The 18,002-nt window shown below is 28.5% G+C and overlaps 1 protein-coding gene across 4 annotated transcripts in view; it reads right to left on the bottom strand.

Annotated features, from left to right (window-relative positions):
• Nucleotides 1-15,594, bottom strand: part of LOC127281617 (glutamate receptor ionotropic, kainate 2-like) — a 193,326-nt gene extending 177,732 nt beyond the window's left edge. For 3 of the 4 annotated variants that reach the window (XR_007843062.1, XR_007843064.1, XM_051305416.1), the window contains exons 1-2: nucleotides 15,276-15,557; nucleotides 8,968-9,120 (exon numbers count right to left, since the gene is read on the bottom strand). Coding sequence is in view for 1 of the 4 variants with exons in the window: in XM_051305416.1 (XP_051161373.1) it covers nucleotides 8,968-9,067 (100 nt within the window). In the remaining 3 variants the exon portion in view is untranslated. Of the gene's footprint in view, nucleotides 1-8,967; nucleotides 9,121-15,275 lie in introns of all 4 variants that reach the window. The other variant, XR_007843063.1, reaches the window with a different exon arrangement.
• Nucleotides 15,595-18,002: the final 2,408 nt, after the last annotated feature.

Genomic DNA, 18,002 nt, shown 5'->3' with positions numbered 1-18,002 from the left:
TAAAAAATCAAGTGAAATTTGTGAGTCTAAAAGGAACTGTTTGAAAAAGTTAAAAAGTATGTCAAACGCGATATTCGTTTTGACACTTTTTAAAAGTATCAAGTGATGAAAATATGAAGGATACGTCTTCATCGATCTTCATTCAGAATAAGTGTCGACTTAATTGTGTCACGGTTATTAAAGAGGCGACAGTCTCCTAAAGCGTGTTAGTTTTCGCTGAATAAAAATTGGTGCTCTCAGTGTGCTATTAAAATTAAAAGAACGTTAAATTAATCGCTATATATGTAAAATTTATTCATCTTTTATTGAAAATTAATTTCACAATTTCTATAATAAATGTAACATTAATTTTGCATTCTGAAAATACATATTCATATAATAATTACATTTTTTGACTATTATAAATACTACTATATTATAAACAGAATAGAAAAATTGAAATTTTCAACATTTTTTTAAATCGCTAACCCTTTTTTTCCAACTTGATGGAAAACACACATTGTTTGACAATAATTAATGTTGAATTCTTTTGAGTTATATATTTACGGAACATGACAGTTGGTCAGAGAATCTCAATCTTGGAAGGAAACTTGGAGCATGCATTGTATGTACATTTATGTGTGGTATATATGTGTACGACTATTTTGAAATATAGTTTGCAGAGAGGTTACGAGACGAGAAAAGTTCCAAAAGAATATCAACGGGACGCAGATGAAACTTTTATTTACCGAACTGTCTAAAATTATTAAAAGCATTTCCCTGTTTACTGCACTCGAAGAACCGCACGTTGTCATTTCATTTTTCTCTATTTTTTTTTATAGTTGAAACAATTTGTCTCCTCTTACATAAATAATTTAATATAAGCTGTTTTAAAAAAAATTTGCCTACAAAAATTAAATAACTAAAATATTGACATAATTTAGAAAGGGAAAAATTTTATTTTTATGTGATAATAATTTAGCACTAAATTTTATTTGTATTGGCTAATGCAGATTCTAGCATTAGGGATCTTTTACACCTTCAATATTTTCTGTGTTTGTATTTAAATAGTAATATAATATTTTTTGACTGGTAATCAATGTTTAGGGTTAATGTGTGTATGTGACTTTACTCTAACGTAGATCAAGTTTCAAAATCCTGAGATTTATGTATACGCCTTTACCCCTTTCAGTAATCTTTAACCTCTAAATGGATGGTATATATTTCCCTTAGCCCTTGGTATATAGCATTGTATTACATCGTATTTTCTCATCTAAAATTATAAAAACATATATAATAACATATAATTAAATTAATTATCTAAATATCAGTACAATTATTAATGATAATGAAATTAGCAACAATTGTACCAAGTAAAATTTACTTTCCTTTAATCATTAAATTAAATTCGTAATTAAATTCCATTCGAAAATTATCACGGCTATTTGCTATTTACATTTGAGTTCATTAACTCCTCTAGCTAAACTTTAGATTCTGATTTCATTATAAGTACATGTGTTTTTGTCTCAAATGCCTTGTCTGCGTAAATAATTGAATGCGTTTTTTTTGAACCCGTGTTAATGTTCAAGGAACAAAAACACTTTCTAGAATAATAATTATTTAAAAATGTTTGGAAACATATTTAATTCACCTTTAATTAAATTTCATTATAATTGCAATGAAAGTTTTCCATACTGAAATTACAAATAATTTAATTCACAAAAGAAAAAATAATTACAAACACTTTAGGTGGAAAAAAAATTTATATCTTCCACGAATCGAATTTTATCTACTAATTCATGAATTTCAGAAAAAAATATAATTACTCTAAATACAATGATAATAATTTTAGCGTAATAAATGGAAATTGTAGAAATTTTTCTTTTTTTTAAAAATGTAACCAAATAACTAATTTTATTACTCTCTCTATATATATATATTATGCAAAGAAAAGTTTCTACGTTGCTATTAGTGAGAATTTCTCTCTCGTTGAATATCCCAACAGACGCAATTTGAGCAATTCATTCTAATTTTCATCAGCGGAAATGAGTAACTTCCGGGCGAATCCTTGAAAAAGTTTGAGGGAAAATTAAGTGTCCCTTGTATTATCTGAAAGTTTGAAAGCCACTGCTGGACTCGACGTCTGTCGAGATGATCTGCGAGGCGCCATGTAGCCGTGCTGGCTTCAACTATCTCTTTCACTCCTGGTTTCAGTGCCCAGTTTCTTGTTCATCTATTCTTCTTTGTTTCCATCTTCCATGTCGTCGTTACCTCATTCTAGTCCTATGTCATATCTACCGAGTCAACGAGAAAACCACCACTCTCATTTCTCACAATGAAATTGCACTATGGTGGCTAACACCGTAAGCCACATACGACGTATGAAGAAATTCAAACAAGATTACATATTGTATATTTGTCAAAGTATTATATGTACAGTAAAGATGATTATCTTTTAATATAATATTTGTATACTTTATTTGCTATTTGTTTCAGAAATGTAAAACTTTGTTGATGTTGTTACAGCCGAAGGTATAACATAAATAATTAAAAAATTTTGAATATAAAAATTTCTTTTCAGTATGGATTATAATTCCAGTCCAATAATTCGGGGACTTTTTAATTTATTTTTGTTGAAAAAAATGGAAATTTTAAATTCTATGAAAGAAATAAAAAAGAATTGTAAAACATCACCGAACGCTATAATATTTTTCAACTGGCAACATAATTTATATTATCTGATCGATTGGATCAGATTATTTTGAGGTTGAATAACTAAATCGATTAATTACACATGCACAGTAATTATATACAGGCGCTGAGAGAAAAGCAAGGAACAATATAATTATTCTTGAATAATATTGGTAAACACATCCGATTATATTAATGAATTTCAGTACATATATATATATAATGGCTGATATTGACCTGTAATCGATCAGATATTTACGTTGGTGGATTTTCGGTTTATTGGTATACTTCTAATTAATTAAAACACATTTATTTGCGCGACGAACAAAATTAATCTTCAATTACATATTGGCTGACAAATACAATACTAACAAAAATTATGATCTTAAAAAACAGAATAAGAATTTACAAGGACAAATTCACAAGTCTTATTATGAAGAACGTGTCTTGGATGAAAAAAAAAGCAGAGGCTAATCAAGTAGAGATACTAGAAATTCTACAGTAACTAGTGTTTTGTCGCGTGTCATGCTTAGCAAGTTTATCCTGGGGCGGAAAACTTTGAGAATGTCAATGTGAGCGTGAAGGGATCAAGCAGAGCAAAGAGGGTGAGCAAAAGTGAGAGAGAGAAGGAGGGAGAGAGAGAGAGAGAGGAAGGGTAGATACCAAAACTTTTCCTAGTACCGGAAAGATAGAACTTCCTGGTTACCAGACTCTAGTGCTCCCAACAATCTCCCTGCTCATCATTCTGCTGAACGATGAAGAAAAAAAGGAAAAACACAAAAGAAAATTTGAACGAGTAAAGGAAAGCATCAGCAAGTAATGCTTATACTGAATTATTCAAATTGATCTTCTGAATGATTTGAGAAACTTTTTTTCTTTAACTTCCTTCTGCTCTAAAAGGCACAAAAAATAGAAATCAAAAGTTAATTTTCAGAATAATTTAACCGAGATAATGAATTTGTAATTAATAAATTAATTTCATGTAACTATTTATGTCTTGTGGAAAATATAATATTTTTTAAATCCACGTGACATTTTTTTTTATCTAGAAATTACGCCGAAACATGCTTGTCTCATGCTTGAAGAAGTTTACTGCAAGAATAAAATTGTGGGAAATTTCCCATGAAATGGATACGGACGATTAATCCTGGTAGTGAGTTTCCGGTATTTCCGTACTTGAGTTTTTGCTTCTTTTTATTTTGCTCTTCAGCCTCACGCTTACTTTCTCCTATATTTTTCTTCTTCGTATTTCTGTTTCTTAAGATTCATGTATATACCACTGGTGTTATGAGCTACACACTTATCACCGATTTAACGCGCAGCTCAAGGTTAATCCGTTGTTTTTGCGCTTTATAAGAGAACGGAAAAAACATGGATTTACTTTTCACTGTCATCTTTTGTTAAATAAGGAATTGTTTCTTATATTATGATAACTAAATATGTTTAGTATTGTAATGAACCAAAAATTATTTTATTATCTTTAATTTAATTTTTCAAAATTCCCTCAAAGCCCTCCTGATTGATTCATATTGTGAGTTCTGAATTTAAATAGTTCATAAAGATAGGATGATGTTTCATTATTAAAAATTGAGTATTGTAAATTTCCAATAAAAATTTGTCTTCTGGTTGCTACATTTAATAAGCCAGCTCTATTTCTTTAAGGGGTAATATCATCACCTTTAGAGATTATTAGGGACGGAATTTCCGTCACTTTATAATTTTTTTAATCATTATTTATTCATAATTATTTTTCGAATATTTATAATATAAAACACAACACTTATTATTATTCTTATTGTGAATAGTTTTAATCATTGTTTCAAACTTATTTTTAATCATGTCAAAAGTCTTTTCTTATAATTTATTCAACAATGAATCGTTTATCGGAAATAAGTTACAAAATAATAACATGATCTAAATTCTTATTATATCATTTAAATGTGGGTCTTCAATATATGACAGTTACTTAATCCCTTTGGAAGATTAAGTAATATTAATGAAAATTATAAGTAGAGTAGGTGATTGAATGTATCACTGCCCCAGTTAAAAATGCAACATTGTTGAAATTGCATGAAAATAAGGAGTAGTCCCACAAAAAGTGGTTGAAGTTATTGATTATTCCCCGAGTAAGGGTTGATTTGTGATTATAAATAAAAAATACAAGTGTCTTGAAAATATACAAGTTAAATAGAAATTAATTGAGAAATTCATTATAAATAAAATAAATAAGAGAAGACTTACGCATACCTAAGTATCAAGTGACAAACAACGAGTAATACGATACTTTTCTGTTACGATTATAATTCTGGTGAGTCTTTTTAAATAATTGACTTTAATAAAACAGTTTCTTCTTAAATAAAATTAAACATACACAAACACACCAAGATCCTACATAACAAACAGAAATTTGTATTTTTGAAGATAGAATCTATCTGGTTGCTATTTGTGAGACCTGACGTAAGTCAAGTAGCTTAATTAAACTGATTATTGAATTTTGTAATAAACCTTTCTTTTCATATATAAAGCAAACATATTGAGAATAAATTGTACTAAATTGAGTGTTAATTTAATATGACTCCATTTATTTATTTCACTTTGAATTACTTTGTCTCATGTTTCTTTTTAACATTTTCTCTTAAATACCGTCTATCTGGGTTTATTGAATTAATAATTTACTGAGAGGTAGTCCACTACCTTATTCTAAAATTGTTTTGCGAAAAGCATTTACGCTTTCCAAATAAGCGGAATTGTTAAATAATAAAAAATAGTTTTTTTTCTATATATTTATTATTCCTCGTCAAGTTATCTATTTTATTTTCTTTTGTTAATTAACTTCCGTCTTTAACAGAGATATTAAAAAACAAAACGAATACAAGCATTCAAAGATCTTTCCAACCTGTAATTTATTTCATCAGTAATATCATCGTAAACTGGACAATAATGAAAAATAGGAAGAATGAGTGACTTAATTAATAATAATAATCGAGTTGACGTTGGAAGAGAATCTTTGGTTTTATGTAATTGCTGTAATACCATAAAAACTTTACGATCACCATAGCCTGGGTTTTATTCAAGTTAAGAACAAGCCCATTTTTAACATAATTAATATCGATTTGTACTAATTTAATCAATTCAGGGAGTTCTGATAGGGAGCCTGATAGATAAAATTTAAAATCATCAGCATATTTATGATATTTACAATATTTGAGTTTTATTCCAAGATCTGAAATAAATAATATAAAGAGTAGCGAAGAAAGTGCAACTAACCCAGAGAAGGAGGACCGAATGGAAGAATTGGGCAGCATAAAGTAAGATTGTAAGAAGAGCACTAGCTGCTTCTTATGCATCGTACGGTGAAATGGGAAGATGAGAACCGATCACGTCGCAGGTAGTGGAGTATACGAAGACTTTAGATCTTCCCTTGAGGAAGCCAAGAAGACTCTCGCAAGAACAAAAAAGAAATAGGCCAGAAAGATCGGTAATGGTCGCGTGTGCGAAATCCCAGATACGTACACCTACTAAGTTTAAAGCCTAACGGCAGTTTCGAAGCATAAGGATCTCTTCAGCCAAAAATTTGCTTTTTAGTGGGTCCCCAAATAACCTAGGAGCACAAGCTTCAGACCTTAGATACCAAGGGTTATGTAGATTTTCCACTTCCCTCGGAAAAAAAATTTAATAGTAATCATAACATCCAGCCAAGTGTGTGGTTTTTAGTGGGTCGACCAGAACAAGAACGGTCATCCCCACATAACAAGGCAGCATGGGCTCTAGGTATCTACCTCGGATTCCAAGGGTTATGTAGATTTTCCTTAAAATTAAAAACAGTAAGACGTACTGGGTCGTATTTGCTAAGACTCAACAGAAAAAATATATTTCTTGTACAAGTTGTCAATAATTTTATTATTTTTAAATAAATTACAGTTAAATAAATATTCACTGACGGTTTTTTTTTATAGAAAACCAAATCTCAACAATATTTCAAATCTGTTTTGAACGTTACAGTGTAAAAAGCATCGATTGAAAATTATTTTGAACAGATGATAAATTCAACTAAATTTATACACATATTTCAAGATTCATTTCTTTTTTCGAATACGGTGGAATCATCGATTGAAACGAGATTTGTAAGGCAGCCAAGTCTGTATTCATTTAAAGGGGATTTTGATCTTTTATTTCAAACTTGGATCAATATTTAAATAAATTTATTCTCAACAATTTTCATTAATTTTAATAATCTTAAAAATCATTTGATAAATAATAATGGAGAAGATGATATACGAAATTTGAATACGAAGAAAAGTTAAATTCGTCGCAGGAAAATAAATCCTAGTGGCTCCTGGTGAGTATAATTGCTCCAGTAAAGCTCATCATGAAATAATTAAGTTCCATCCGGATGAATATGAAAAATTGCTATGAACTTAGCCTCATTATACTAATTCGCATTAAAATTTTAATTTATAAAGAAAAAAAAATGAGAAAACTATTCCTAATTATTATAATAATTGTCACTTGTCGAGAATTAAATAATAAATTAATTCCACCGAATGATTACAATATTATAAATATGTACTACAATGATAAAATTATCAAGTAATGTTAGCATTAAATATGCAGTTGTTTTTGAAGAAGATTTTCCTAAGCTTTAGGGGCATTTGTCTCAAGGGAGCCTTGGGGGAAATTCAATTTGAATAAAAAGAAGATGAAGGAATGAAATTTATTGGAAGATAGAAAGTATGTCTATAGAGATAAGGAAATGGAAAACGAGGGGGCTTACGAGGTATGAAATATAGACTTAAAGACATTCAATATCCGCATGGATCTACAATTGTTTCAAGTGTATCAGATACAGTTACTATAAAGAAGCGGTTGCAGGTGGCCAAGTAAGTTGTCATATGACTCGTCTGTATTCATCGGTTTAGATCCATATCTTTCGCGAATAAAGTGAAACATACATATATTTGAGGAGATTACAACAGAATATGATAACTTCAATTTTTCACGACAGTAAATTTATCAATAGTATCCGAAGATATTGATCCTTTTTTTGACGTGTTCTTCGAATGTAAAATTGATTTCTTCAAATTCTCCACGTGAACAATTATTAATTTAATGATATTTGTCTGAGAAGAATTCTCCTTTTAATTCAGGAGATTAAAATTTTATGTAACACGAGTGGATAAAAATAACTTTAGTATTAATTCTGTTCATGATGTTGAGAAAATTCAGATGAATCTTTTTATTTAAAGAATTTTCCTACACCTATCGTTAATGCTCCAATGTAATTTTTGGTTCATTTATTGGACTGTAGGTAATGTGTGAATATAAATAAAAATAAATAAATTGATATATTTTAGGATTAAGAATAAATCTGGTGTAAATCCACAGCTGACCGGACATTCTTTGTTGAACATTTGGCAAGGTGGGTATAAGAGGTACATGCTAGATTTCCGGATAGTATTTCGGATGATGGTAATTCGCAATGTCGCGTATATATGTTGGTAGGGGAATTCATGACTTTATAGCTTCTCTAACGTAAATTCCAGAGTTTCCAGACGTTCGCGAAAACATCCGGAAGATTCGTGGTTCAACCCCCTTTTGACAAGGGAAGTGCGCAGTTAAATTTCAGAAATGGCAAATTAATCTATGTCGCGCATTCAAAGTGATGATCGTACAGTTAAATACATATGTGTTTGTAGACACGTAAACATATATATAAATAAAGAAAATAATTTAAGAATTTGATAAATGATCCCTTTTTAGAAAATAATGAATTCTAAATATAAATTAGCAAATAGGGATTCTAATTGCTCTGCGGATTTTTCATCTGATAGCAATGTCTAAGCTGAGGAACCGTTTGTTTATTTCCCCAAGTCACCCTTAAGATCCAGTTATGATTTGCAATTTAGTCTGTAAGAAACCTTCAGCAGAGTAAGTACGTTTACTCGTGTTTCGGGTTATACTTTTTGTATTTATTGTCAAGAATATTATTATATTTAAATAAACATATTTAAAATATATTAAACAAATTTCAGTGTTTTATCCTGTGGAAATTAATAACTCAACAGTCTTAAATGTTCTAATACAATTTACAATGCCCAACGTTATTAGCAATGATTAATTTGAATGTTCCACCTAGAATAACTAGAAATTATTCAGTGTTTTTTTTTAATCATCTCATAGAACAAATTATGAATATCATTCAATGATGAATAAAATTACTAGGGAGGCAATAATGTTCCGTTAAAGAATAAATGAAATAACTATTTTTTGATTGAGGATTGCTTAAAAATGACTTACCAATTTTTACAATGGGGGGTAGAGCTTCGACGGTGAAGGTTAGTTGAATTAGCTGAAGAATGGAAACAGTGGCTAGAAGGCAGCCCAGATTTTTCTTCATAGCTCATCTCGGATGACTACCTTTCAATTGATTGCTCTGGAGGATGTGACAATCTAAAGTTGTAAGAATTATTATTATTAATTTTTAATTATTACAACATCTTTTTAATATCATACTAAAGAAAATATTTATTAGCAATATTTTATATAATAAAATAGTATGGCTATTTATATCATTATAATTAATTTTGTGTTTTAGTGCGCAAAAAACTTTTAAAAAGTATTTTAATTAAAAAACTTTTATCCTTAAATTGTCGTATTTTATTGTTATTTATGTGACTGTAAATAATTTGGAAAATACATTTCTAGAGATTTATTCGTGCGTACATGATACATTAGTCTAACACTGCAAGATTCACCATGCATATACCCTCTATCTCCACTCCTCGAGAACTGAAATTTGCTGACCCATATTCCGAGGTTGTCATGAATTCTCAGATTCTGTTTAGAAGTGCAAGTGTATTGTCTCTTGTTGTTTCAATTGTTTAGTAATTAAATATTCTTCAACAACTTTTGGTATGTGTAAATTATATATATATATATCTATTATTATAAAGTTTAAAATTTTTTCAAAAATGGGAAAATTTAGTTAAAAACAAATCTCATTTTGTTTGATCTCTTGGAAGAGTATTAATTTGAAAAAGATTTGCGCGTGAAAATAGTTGCAAAGAAGAAGAAAAACAAGAAAAAAGTAAAGAATAAGAGACGTCGAAAACTATCAGAAAGTCAGTTCTGTAAATGGATTGGCTCGAGAGTGAGAAAATTTGTCTGAGGGATTTCATTCAATTTGTTTGTTCCTTTGTATATAGTCCGTTTGAGAATGTACATTGGTTTGTGTTTTTTTTTCTTCTTTTTTTTTTTTGCTGCTGCACCGATAAAACAGTTTGCGCGCGAGTATAGTTTTAACCAAGTAAATATTGAACGTCGACTTTATTTCTTAGAGAATGTAATTACAATTAAGTCCAAGAAAAGTGTCCAATTAAACTGTGTTTTTCCTCTCTCTCTCTCCTTTTCCCGCCTTGATGGTAAAAAGAAGTTACGCAGTAAGACATTTTAACTGGGGGGAGACTAAGAATTCAACAATTAGAGAGAAACTTTACCGCACTTTTATATTAAAATCCTCGAGTGCACATAAATACCATGAGATTTTTGTTGTTCTCTTTTTTTTTCATCGACCCAAGAATTAATGACAGTTTATAAACTCAACATTTTTTTTTTTTTTTTTTTTTTGGGTGAATGAGGATGCGTTTTGTAAGAGCTCCTTATAATTCTCCGCGCGAGTTATACGAATTCTGCTAATTAGTTAATTTACAATATAAGCTGAAGTAGGAAATATAAATGTGTTGGCACAAGAGAGCAGAAAGTTAAAGAGAAGGGGGAAACGGGAGTGAAATACTTTCTCTTTCATTTACTAATTTCTGCGATGAGGCAGCAGCAGCAGCAGCAGCAGAAGCAAAAGCAGCGAGAGAGGGTAGATCGTTAAACGAAATTTCTTCCGATTCATTTTCCGTCGAGTGCAGTTTTCCCCCCTTAATCGTCGCACTCTTTATTCGACGATAATTCCTCCTGACCGCGTAGAGTCGCCTTAATCACGAGGTTAGATTCCCTTCTTCTTATTCTTTTTTCTTATTTTAATTCTTTCTCTCCTTAACTTTTTAAAAGGAAAATTTCTTCTATTCCGTTGTCGTGCGTCATTCGATCCGCCTTTCTGCTCTCACTTTTATACTCCGCAGTCACTTATTCTGCGTGATTTATAACCTAGTCACCAAAAGCATCGTTGCAATATCATTTTTTAAATTCTTTTCTTTAGTTTTTGTTTTATATTCCAGTTGAAGAAAGAGAAGAATAAAAATTGTTTTGAAATGCAGCTTATTTGTTTTTTTTTCTTTTTTAAAAGCAAAGAGTAACTCCATTTTAGTTTTCTTTTTAGAAAATTAAAACAATCGTTTTTAATTCAAACTGGAAATTTTTTTGATCAACATATTTTTTAAGGAAACTAAATATTATAAATGAATTCTTTTATTCTATGTGATAGTAACAACGCTCTTCTATTCATTTACTATAATTAGATGCAAAAATGATATAAATAAAGCGGTAAACTGTAAACAAGTTGTTTTCTAGTTCATTAAGCCGCCACTATATCTCATTGAGGCGCTGCTTCTTGGACGTGGGGATTCCTCTCATCGCTTTACAAAAAAAAAATTAGGGAAAAATATAATTTAATTTTTTAAGTAAAATTAATGTTCTGTCTTTTAAAATAAAATGAATATTTATTATATATTTTATAATAATAATAATAATAATAATAATAATTATAATAATACTAAAAATAATTTTTTTTTAGTTTTTTATTGTAAATTATTTACCATAAAATAATACTAATAATAATAATAATAAATTTTAATAATGTTATCAAACACTAAAATATGTTCTTTTAATACATGTATATTGATAATTACATTAGGTGCATAACCGCTAATTCGTCAGTGATTTGTAACATTCCATTAATTGAAATAGTTCACACTCACTGATTCGTAGCTATATAATTTTAAAGCATTTTCTACCAGAAATTTTTTGATATTATTTTTATTGTAAAATTATAAATTAATTATAATTTATTATATGTTCTTTTTAAGAATTTGATATAAACAAATTTTCCCCAAATTTTTCTCTTGAAAAATTTGTCAATTTATATATTTAATATAATAATTATTTATTTATTGTTTTTAGTAAAAATTTGAAGTAAATTTAAAGCAACATTAATTTAAAACACACATTTTATTATCAATAAACTTTTTACATCATTTATAAAAAAAAAATCGTTTAAATAATTAAATATAACGAAAAACAATTATCGAGGGATAAAATAACAATACAATTTTAAACTAGAAACTGGATATTCAATCAAACTTTCAGATAAACCCTTGATTCACTGAGCGTGATAGTGAAATTAAATTAAAAATTTTATTGTGGATTGTAACCTGGGAATTGCTTTTTATTTGGATGAAATTTAGTTTGATTGAAAGATATAAAATAGAATTAAAATAGAATAGAATTAAATAACTTTTTTTTCGATTCCATTGAAAATATATTGCATATATATAGGATTCAAAAAAATGTTTGTTTAAAATTTTCTTAATTTTGTCTCAGTTTTTAATTTAACCTAATATTACAATTATATATATATTTTTCTTTTGGAATTATTTCTATTTTAGAATTTAGTTTTAGAAGTATTCATAGTAATTAACGAAAGTCATTTCAATGTCCTGTGGCAATTAAAGAGAAAAAAAAAGTAAAATATATTTGAATTGAATTTGCATGAAAAATTAAGCAATTAGCTTCTTGTGCTTTTTTTTATTCGACAAGTCAGTAAATAAAAGGACTTTAGAATTTATTTCGTTAAAAGCAAAAAAAAAAAAAAATGTTTTATGTTCCAAAAACATTTTTAGAACATATATACGACGTTCTTAGAATGTCATTTCTTTAGACATTTACGACTTGAAAACTTTTTTTAGGATCGTTTTTAGTACAAAGATACGTTTCTGTGACCAATAGGATAAAAAATTTTTTTTTTTTATTTTTTATAATTTTTTAATGTTATTTTAAATTTTGAAAACTAATATTATTTTACGAATTAACGATCAAATAAAAAGTCCCGACTATCAATTTTCAGACGAGGAAGTATAAATTTTAAATTATAGTCTGATATTTTTAATTTTTGAATATAGGATTTCAATATTTGAAATCATTGACAGAAAAAATTCATAGAAAACAAATTTCAGACAAGTCGGAATACAATAAAAATTTTAATCCGATTTGAATTTTGAAAATCTGATACCATATTCGTAAGCAACGAACCCGAAAACCCTCAAGGAACAAATTTCAGAGAAATTAATAAAAATTAAAATTTTTAGTCCGCCATATTGGAGCCGCCATTTTGAATTTCAAAAATATGACTCTAAATTCGAAATCAGTGATCTACTTTTCCAACGTATTGAAATGACATTCGTCGTCTTGATGAAAACTTATTTCCGTTTAAATAATTTTCCATTTACAAAAATCTTTCAAATTTAAGAAACAATAAAGAAGCTCAAAAAATAGAATTAAATTCTAAAAACTACAAAAAGTTCATAATCAGAGTATACGTTGTAAAAGAAATTGTTTCTCGATATATATCGATTGACTATAACTCATTTTCTAGATTTGAATTAGATAGAATTCGTTCACTAATTTAAATTAGTGAAATTTATAATTATTATTATAATTATTATTATTATTGTTATTTTTATTATTTTCAACCCTCGACGTGCATATCTCTTATTTTAAGCACAAAGCGCAAACTGGGTCTGTCAGACCCTATGCATCTTTAAATCTCCACCATTTCTAAACTAATCATCCATTAAAAATTAAAAAAAAATCTAAATACTCTTCAAACATCATAGAATAAGTTTCCATAAATTAAATACGTTACTAAAATTTTTAAAAATATAGAAAAAAAACATTGAAAAAAGGAAAAAATGTTATGTTGGTCCGTTTGAAGAACGTCTAAAAGTTTCCTTTTTTTTTAGAATACGTATAAATTAATATAATATTCCATATTTTGATTATCTTTACTTAAATAATTAGCATTATATTTTATATCAAATAATTATACACTCGGAATAAACAAACATAAGATAATTAAACATAGAGTAGTGATTTGTAATTCCATTTTACAATGGTATTACACACTTTACTGCTTTGTTTTATGACAGAAACAGGAAAAGTGTAAAACTTCGTTTTAATGTGAAATTTATTACTTAGTGGATGCAATGAAAGAGTACCTACATCGCTTAATAATCGCATTTTCATGTATGAGATAAATTGCTTTTATACGTTGCTCTCACGTTACCCATGGATATGTGTGGTTTGAAAATGTTTACGAAATTAGTGAAGAAAAGGAGAGAAGAAGAAAGAAAGAAAAAAGAAAGAAGGAGGGCGAGAGAGAGAGAAGAGTGACAAAAATAGAGAGGGGGAAAGTAGAGAGGGGAGGGGATACAAAAAGGAGGGGGATGTTGGTAGTCTAATAAAATGAAGAAAATATTATTGATTGGAAAAGAGCCATTATCCTTGAGGGTTGTTTTGTTTTGCTTGTCTTCAAGAAATATGGATATCAAGGTTTGTTATGATTCTTTGTCCGCATAGATGCAAATATAAAGAGAAATGCCGGAGGGTACTTAGCAGTACGAGTAAAAGTCTTCTTGCAGGGGCTTCTGTACAAAAGGAAGGGGAATGAGAATGAAAGAGGGGATTTTATATATATATTCTTTGATAAATGCATAAATATTTTCCTGATAGATTTATAAATTCCTCGTGTATAAAATACTCTTTTTCTTTAAAATGTTATTGAAAATGTTATTCAATAAAATTGAAGAATTTTGAAATTTATAAATACAAAAAAATTTTTTAAAAATACGCAAAATAATCTACACTAAAATTAGTAATTAGTTTATTAAAAAAAAAAATAATAAAAAAAAGTTAAAGAACCTAAAAAAACTTTCAAAAAACGTAAACAAAAGAATAAAGTAGAAAAATAATAATGGAAAAAGAATATTTTTCTTAAAATTTAGTACTTTTAGTTTAATCGTAAATTTAAATAATTGTAAATTAAGTAAGAATAAAGTATAACTTCGATGTAATGAAGAAAATATAAAATAGATTAGAAGAAAAACATTTCTAAACAAATTAATAAAACGGAAAGAATAATATTAAATAAAAATTTTATATTTCTATAAAAATTGTTGCTTATTTCCATTAAGTTTAATCAATGGAATTAGTTACTGAGAATTATAACAATGAAAAAATGTGCCCTAAATTAGTTTTTTAGAATCCCATATTTTTAAATATAACTTTGCATTAAAAACAAAAAAAAAAAAGTTTACTAACAATCAGTTTAAAACAAAAATTATTCTTAAATATCAGTTTAAAAAAATTTCAATTAATAGAAGCTGCAAAAAATGTATTTTAATATAAAAATACTTCTAATTAATAGTTGACTACACTAAATATTTCACTGGATATCTCCAACCATATAATTATGATACATTCAAAAGCTTTCAATAATTAAATTATAAATAAAAAAGGTTATACAATAATAAAATTTATCCAATAAAGTAAACTAGAATGTTTAAATAATTGTAAAAATAAAATTAATATAAAAGTAAACTTACTAAGAGTAAACACATGAGGTGATCGTTCGGGATGTTCGTAGAGGGATGATGAAGAAAATAGTGACAGCAACGTGAATGATGAATGTAGTATTAAATAGAGTTGATGAACACCATAGAGGGGAAGATAGACGATAATTGAGACATTAAGTCATTCGTGAATGATTTGTTCTTTCTTGTTGTTGTGGTAATGATAAACATAACCTCTAAAAAAAATGAACTGATCGAGAACTAGGACCTACCCGTGACAGCGGCCAACGCGCGACTGCCCTTCATTCGGTTTGATTCGCGCCTGCTTTCGGAGCCGGTTCGACGTTCCGAGGGTTGCCGAGTGGCTTGTCCTTATCATAGCTTGCAAGCACGTGTTGGCAAAAGCACATTGCGCAGATGTACCACGTGGATGCGTAAAGGACCTCGTGGGATTCTAAGGATATTCGCGCCTCATATATATCACACATTTGTTATTTTTTTTAACAGTGCTGTTAGGCTCACGTGATTCCTAAAATGTCAATTTTTCCGGAAACTTTATTCTTTAAAATATTCAATGAATTTATCTGGAATTTTGTAAATATGTCTAAAATATGATAAGGAACGGCTTTTATGTGATAAAGTTGTGATATTTTGTTAAACCAATTAGTATAAAATACTAAAATTGAAATTTAAAACAACCATGTTAGATCATGGTTTTTAATAGTTAACAAAATTTCCAACAGAGAGCGTCTCCGATTGGGGATCCTTAAGGCCAAACTCGGCCAGTAGGGAGCAGCATCACTGTATGATTTTAAAGCGCCAAATTTCAAATCGGATTTGTTGCATGATATTAAATAAACAAATACAAAAATGTTTTTTTTTATTTAAAAGACGAATAAAATCATAAAATAAAAAATAGTGGTTATAATAAAGCATAGATAACTATTTAAAGATTTTAGGAGATTGACTGATACGATCAACTGTTTTTGTCAGTCATTATTCAGCCAGCGTGGTAAATGGAAAGTGTCAGAATTTAAAAAAAGTTATATAATTTAAATTAAGTGATTTTCTTACATAATGGTTAAATTTTTTGTCCCTTTGTGTAAAGCAAACTGCCACATTTACCTTCCCAAAAGATGAGAAGCGTCGAATGTTTTGGGAAAATGCAATAGGTGCAAATTTTTGATCGACAAAATCTTCTAGGTTATGTACATAAGTCATTTCGATGGAATAATTAAAAACAATGAAAGTTACGAAACATTAGAAGTTACGAATGAAATTTGTTTATTATAGATCTAAAGAATTATCAACAAGATGAAATATATTTCAGCATGCTTACACATGTCATTTGTTGGATTAGTATAAATGTTATGTTTATGTATTTATAATTTTTTTTTGAAAATAACAACAAAGACACCATCTTGATACCATAATTATTTTATGAAATAAGTACATATTATAATAAAAAAAAAAAATATTATCTTGTTATGGTGCTGCCCTCTAGGATTAACATTACATATAATGGTCCCCATTGACATAAATCGGACGCCAACTGGTGACGAAAAATGAAACTACTTTAATACCTTAATTCATTTAAAGTTCACAGTGTCAATTGTAAATTTATTTAATTTTTTTAAATTGGTATTTTTCTATTTTATTTCAAATGTTTCATATCTATCTTCATGTTTATAAACTCAATTCCAGAATTAGAAACCAAATTTTCATGTAACAGCAATATTGCACTAAATTATGGAGGTCAGGAGTTTCTTCATCTGGGAGTAACCATGTTAACAAAATTTGACGGAGTATTAATGAAAATTGAAAACATAGTTGGAACGAGAGTAGTAAATGAATGATTTAACCTTCTGGCTATGAAGATGACCGTTATTATTGACAAATCGAACGCCTGGTGGAAACTATGGGAATTACGTTTTATGGCACTAGATTAAGGATAAGATATCGTAGGCAAAAGGTTAAATATTTATTTATTTAATACATAACCCCGCAGTCCCTTGAGAACCATAAACGAGTAACAACAAGTTGTAAGAAAATAGTACATAGTAAATTTATATATAGAATTTAATATTTCCTCGTAGGCTGATTACATATCGATTAAGAGATTCAACTTTAGATTGGGTTTCAGTAAATAAATTGAAGTCAGGTCTCATAGTATTGAATAGTTGATTGACATGGTAACACGCAAAGTGTATAGGATAACAATCAATTAAATTATCTTTGTTTATATAAAAAGTTTCAAAATTCCGTGAGGAAAGACGAGGTACTTCAAAATTAATTAAATTTAAAAGAGTCATATCATTTACAGATGATTTTAAGGGGTTACATGGGTTTGGCAGCTTCAAAAAATCAATTTTTTTTATTGTTTTATTAATTTATACAACATCTCAAAAATATTGTCCGAAATTTTTAAATCGATCCGAATAAAAATTTGGCCGAAATTCCCACGAATATGCCCAAACCACAGACGAAAACCGTGTGTGCGCAGCCGAAAAAAAATCTGCGACAGAGACTCGACAAGCCAGAATTCGCCAAAGACAGGAACAGAAGGATGCCCTGGACATTGCAGCTGCTGCAGGCAGTTTACTTTATGGCCCAGGAATCGACGATTCAATGTAAGTTAAAAAAATCTTTTTTTTTCACTTTTATTGGTACTCAAAACTTAAAATACGTTTTTCTCGAAACTGTGTTTTTAAAGTCGGTTGTCAAAATTTCTCGGAAACTACTCAACCGATCTTCATGAAA

Source organism: Leptopilina boulardi, unplaced genomic scaffold (genome assembly GCF_019393585.1).
Source record: "Leptopilina boulardi isolate dan_hultmark-lab unplaced genomic scaffold, ZJU_Lbou_2.1 LbouV2_273, whole genome shotgun sequence".
In the NCBI taxonomy this organism is placed as follows: domain Eukaryota; kingdom Metazoa; phylum Arthropoda; class Insecta; order Hymenoptera; family Figitidae; genus Leptopilina; species Leptopilina boulardi.
This window is presented reverse-complemented; position numbering and strand designations above follow the sequence as displayed.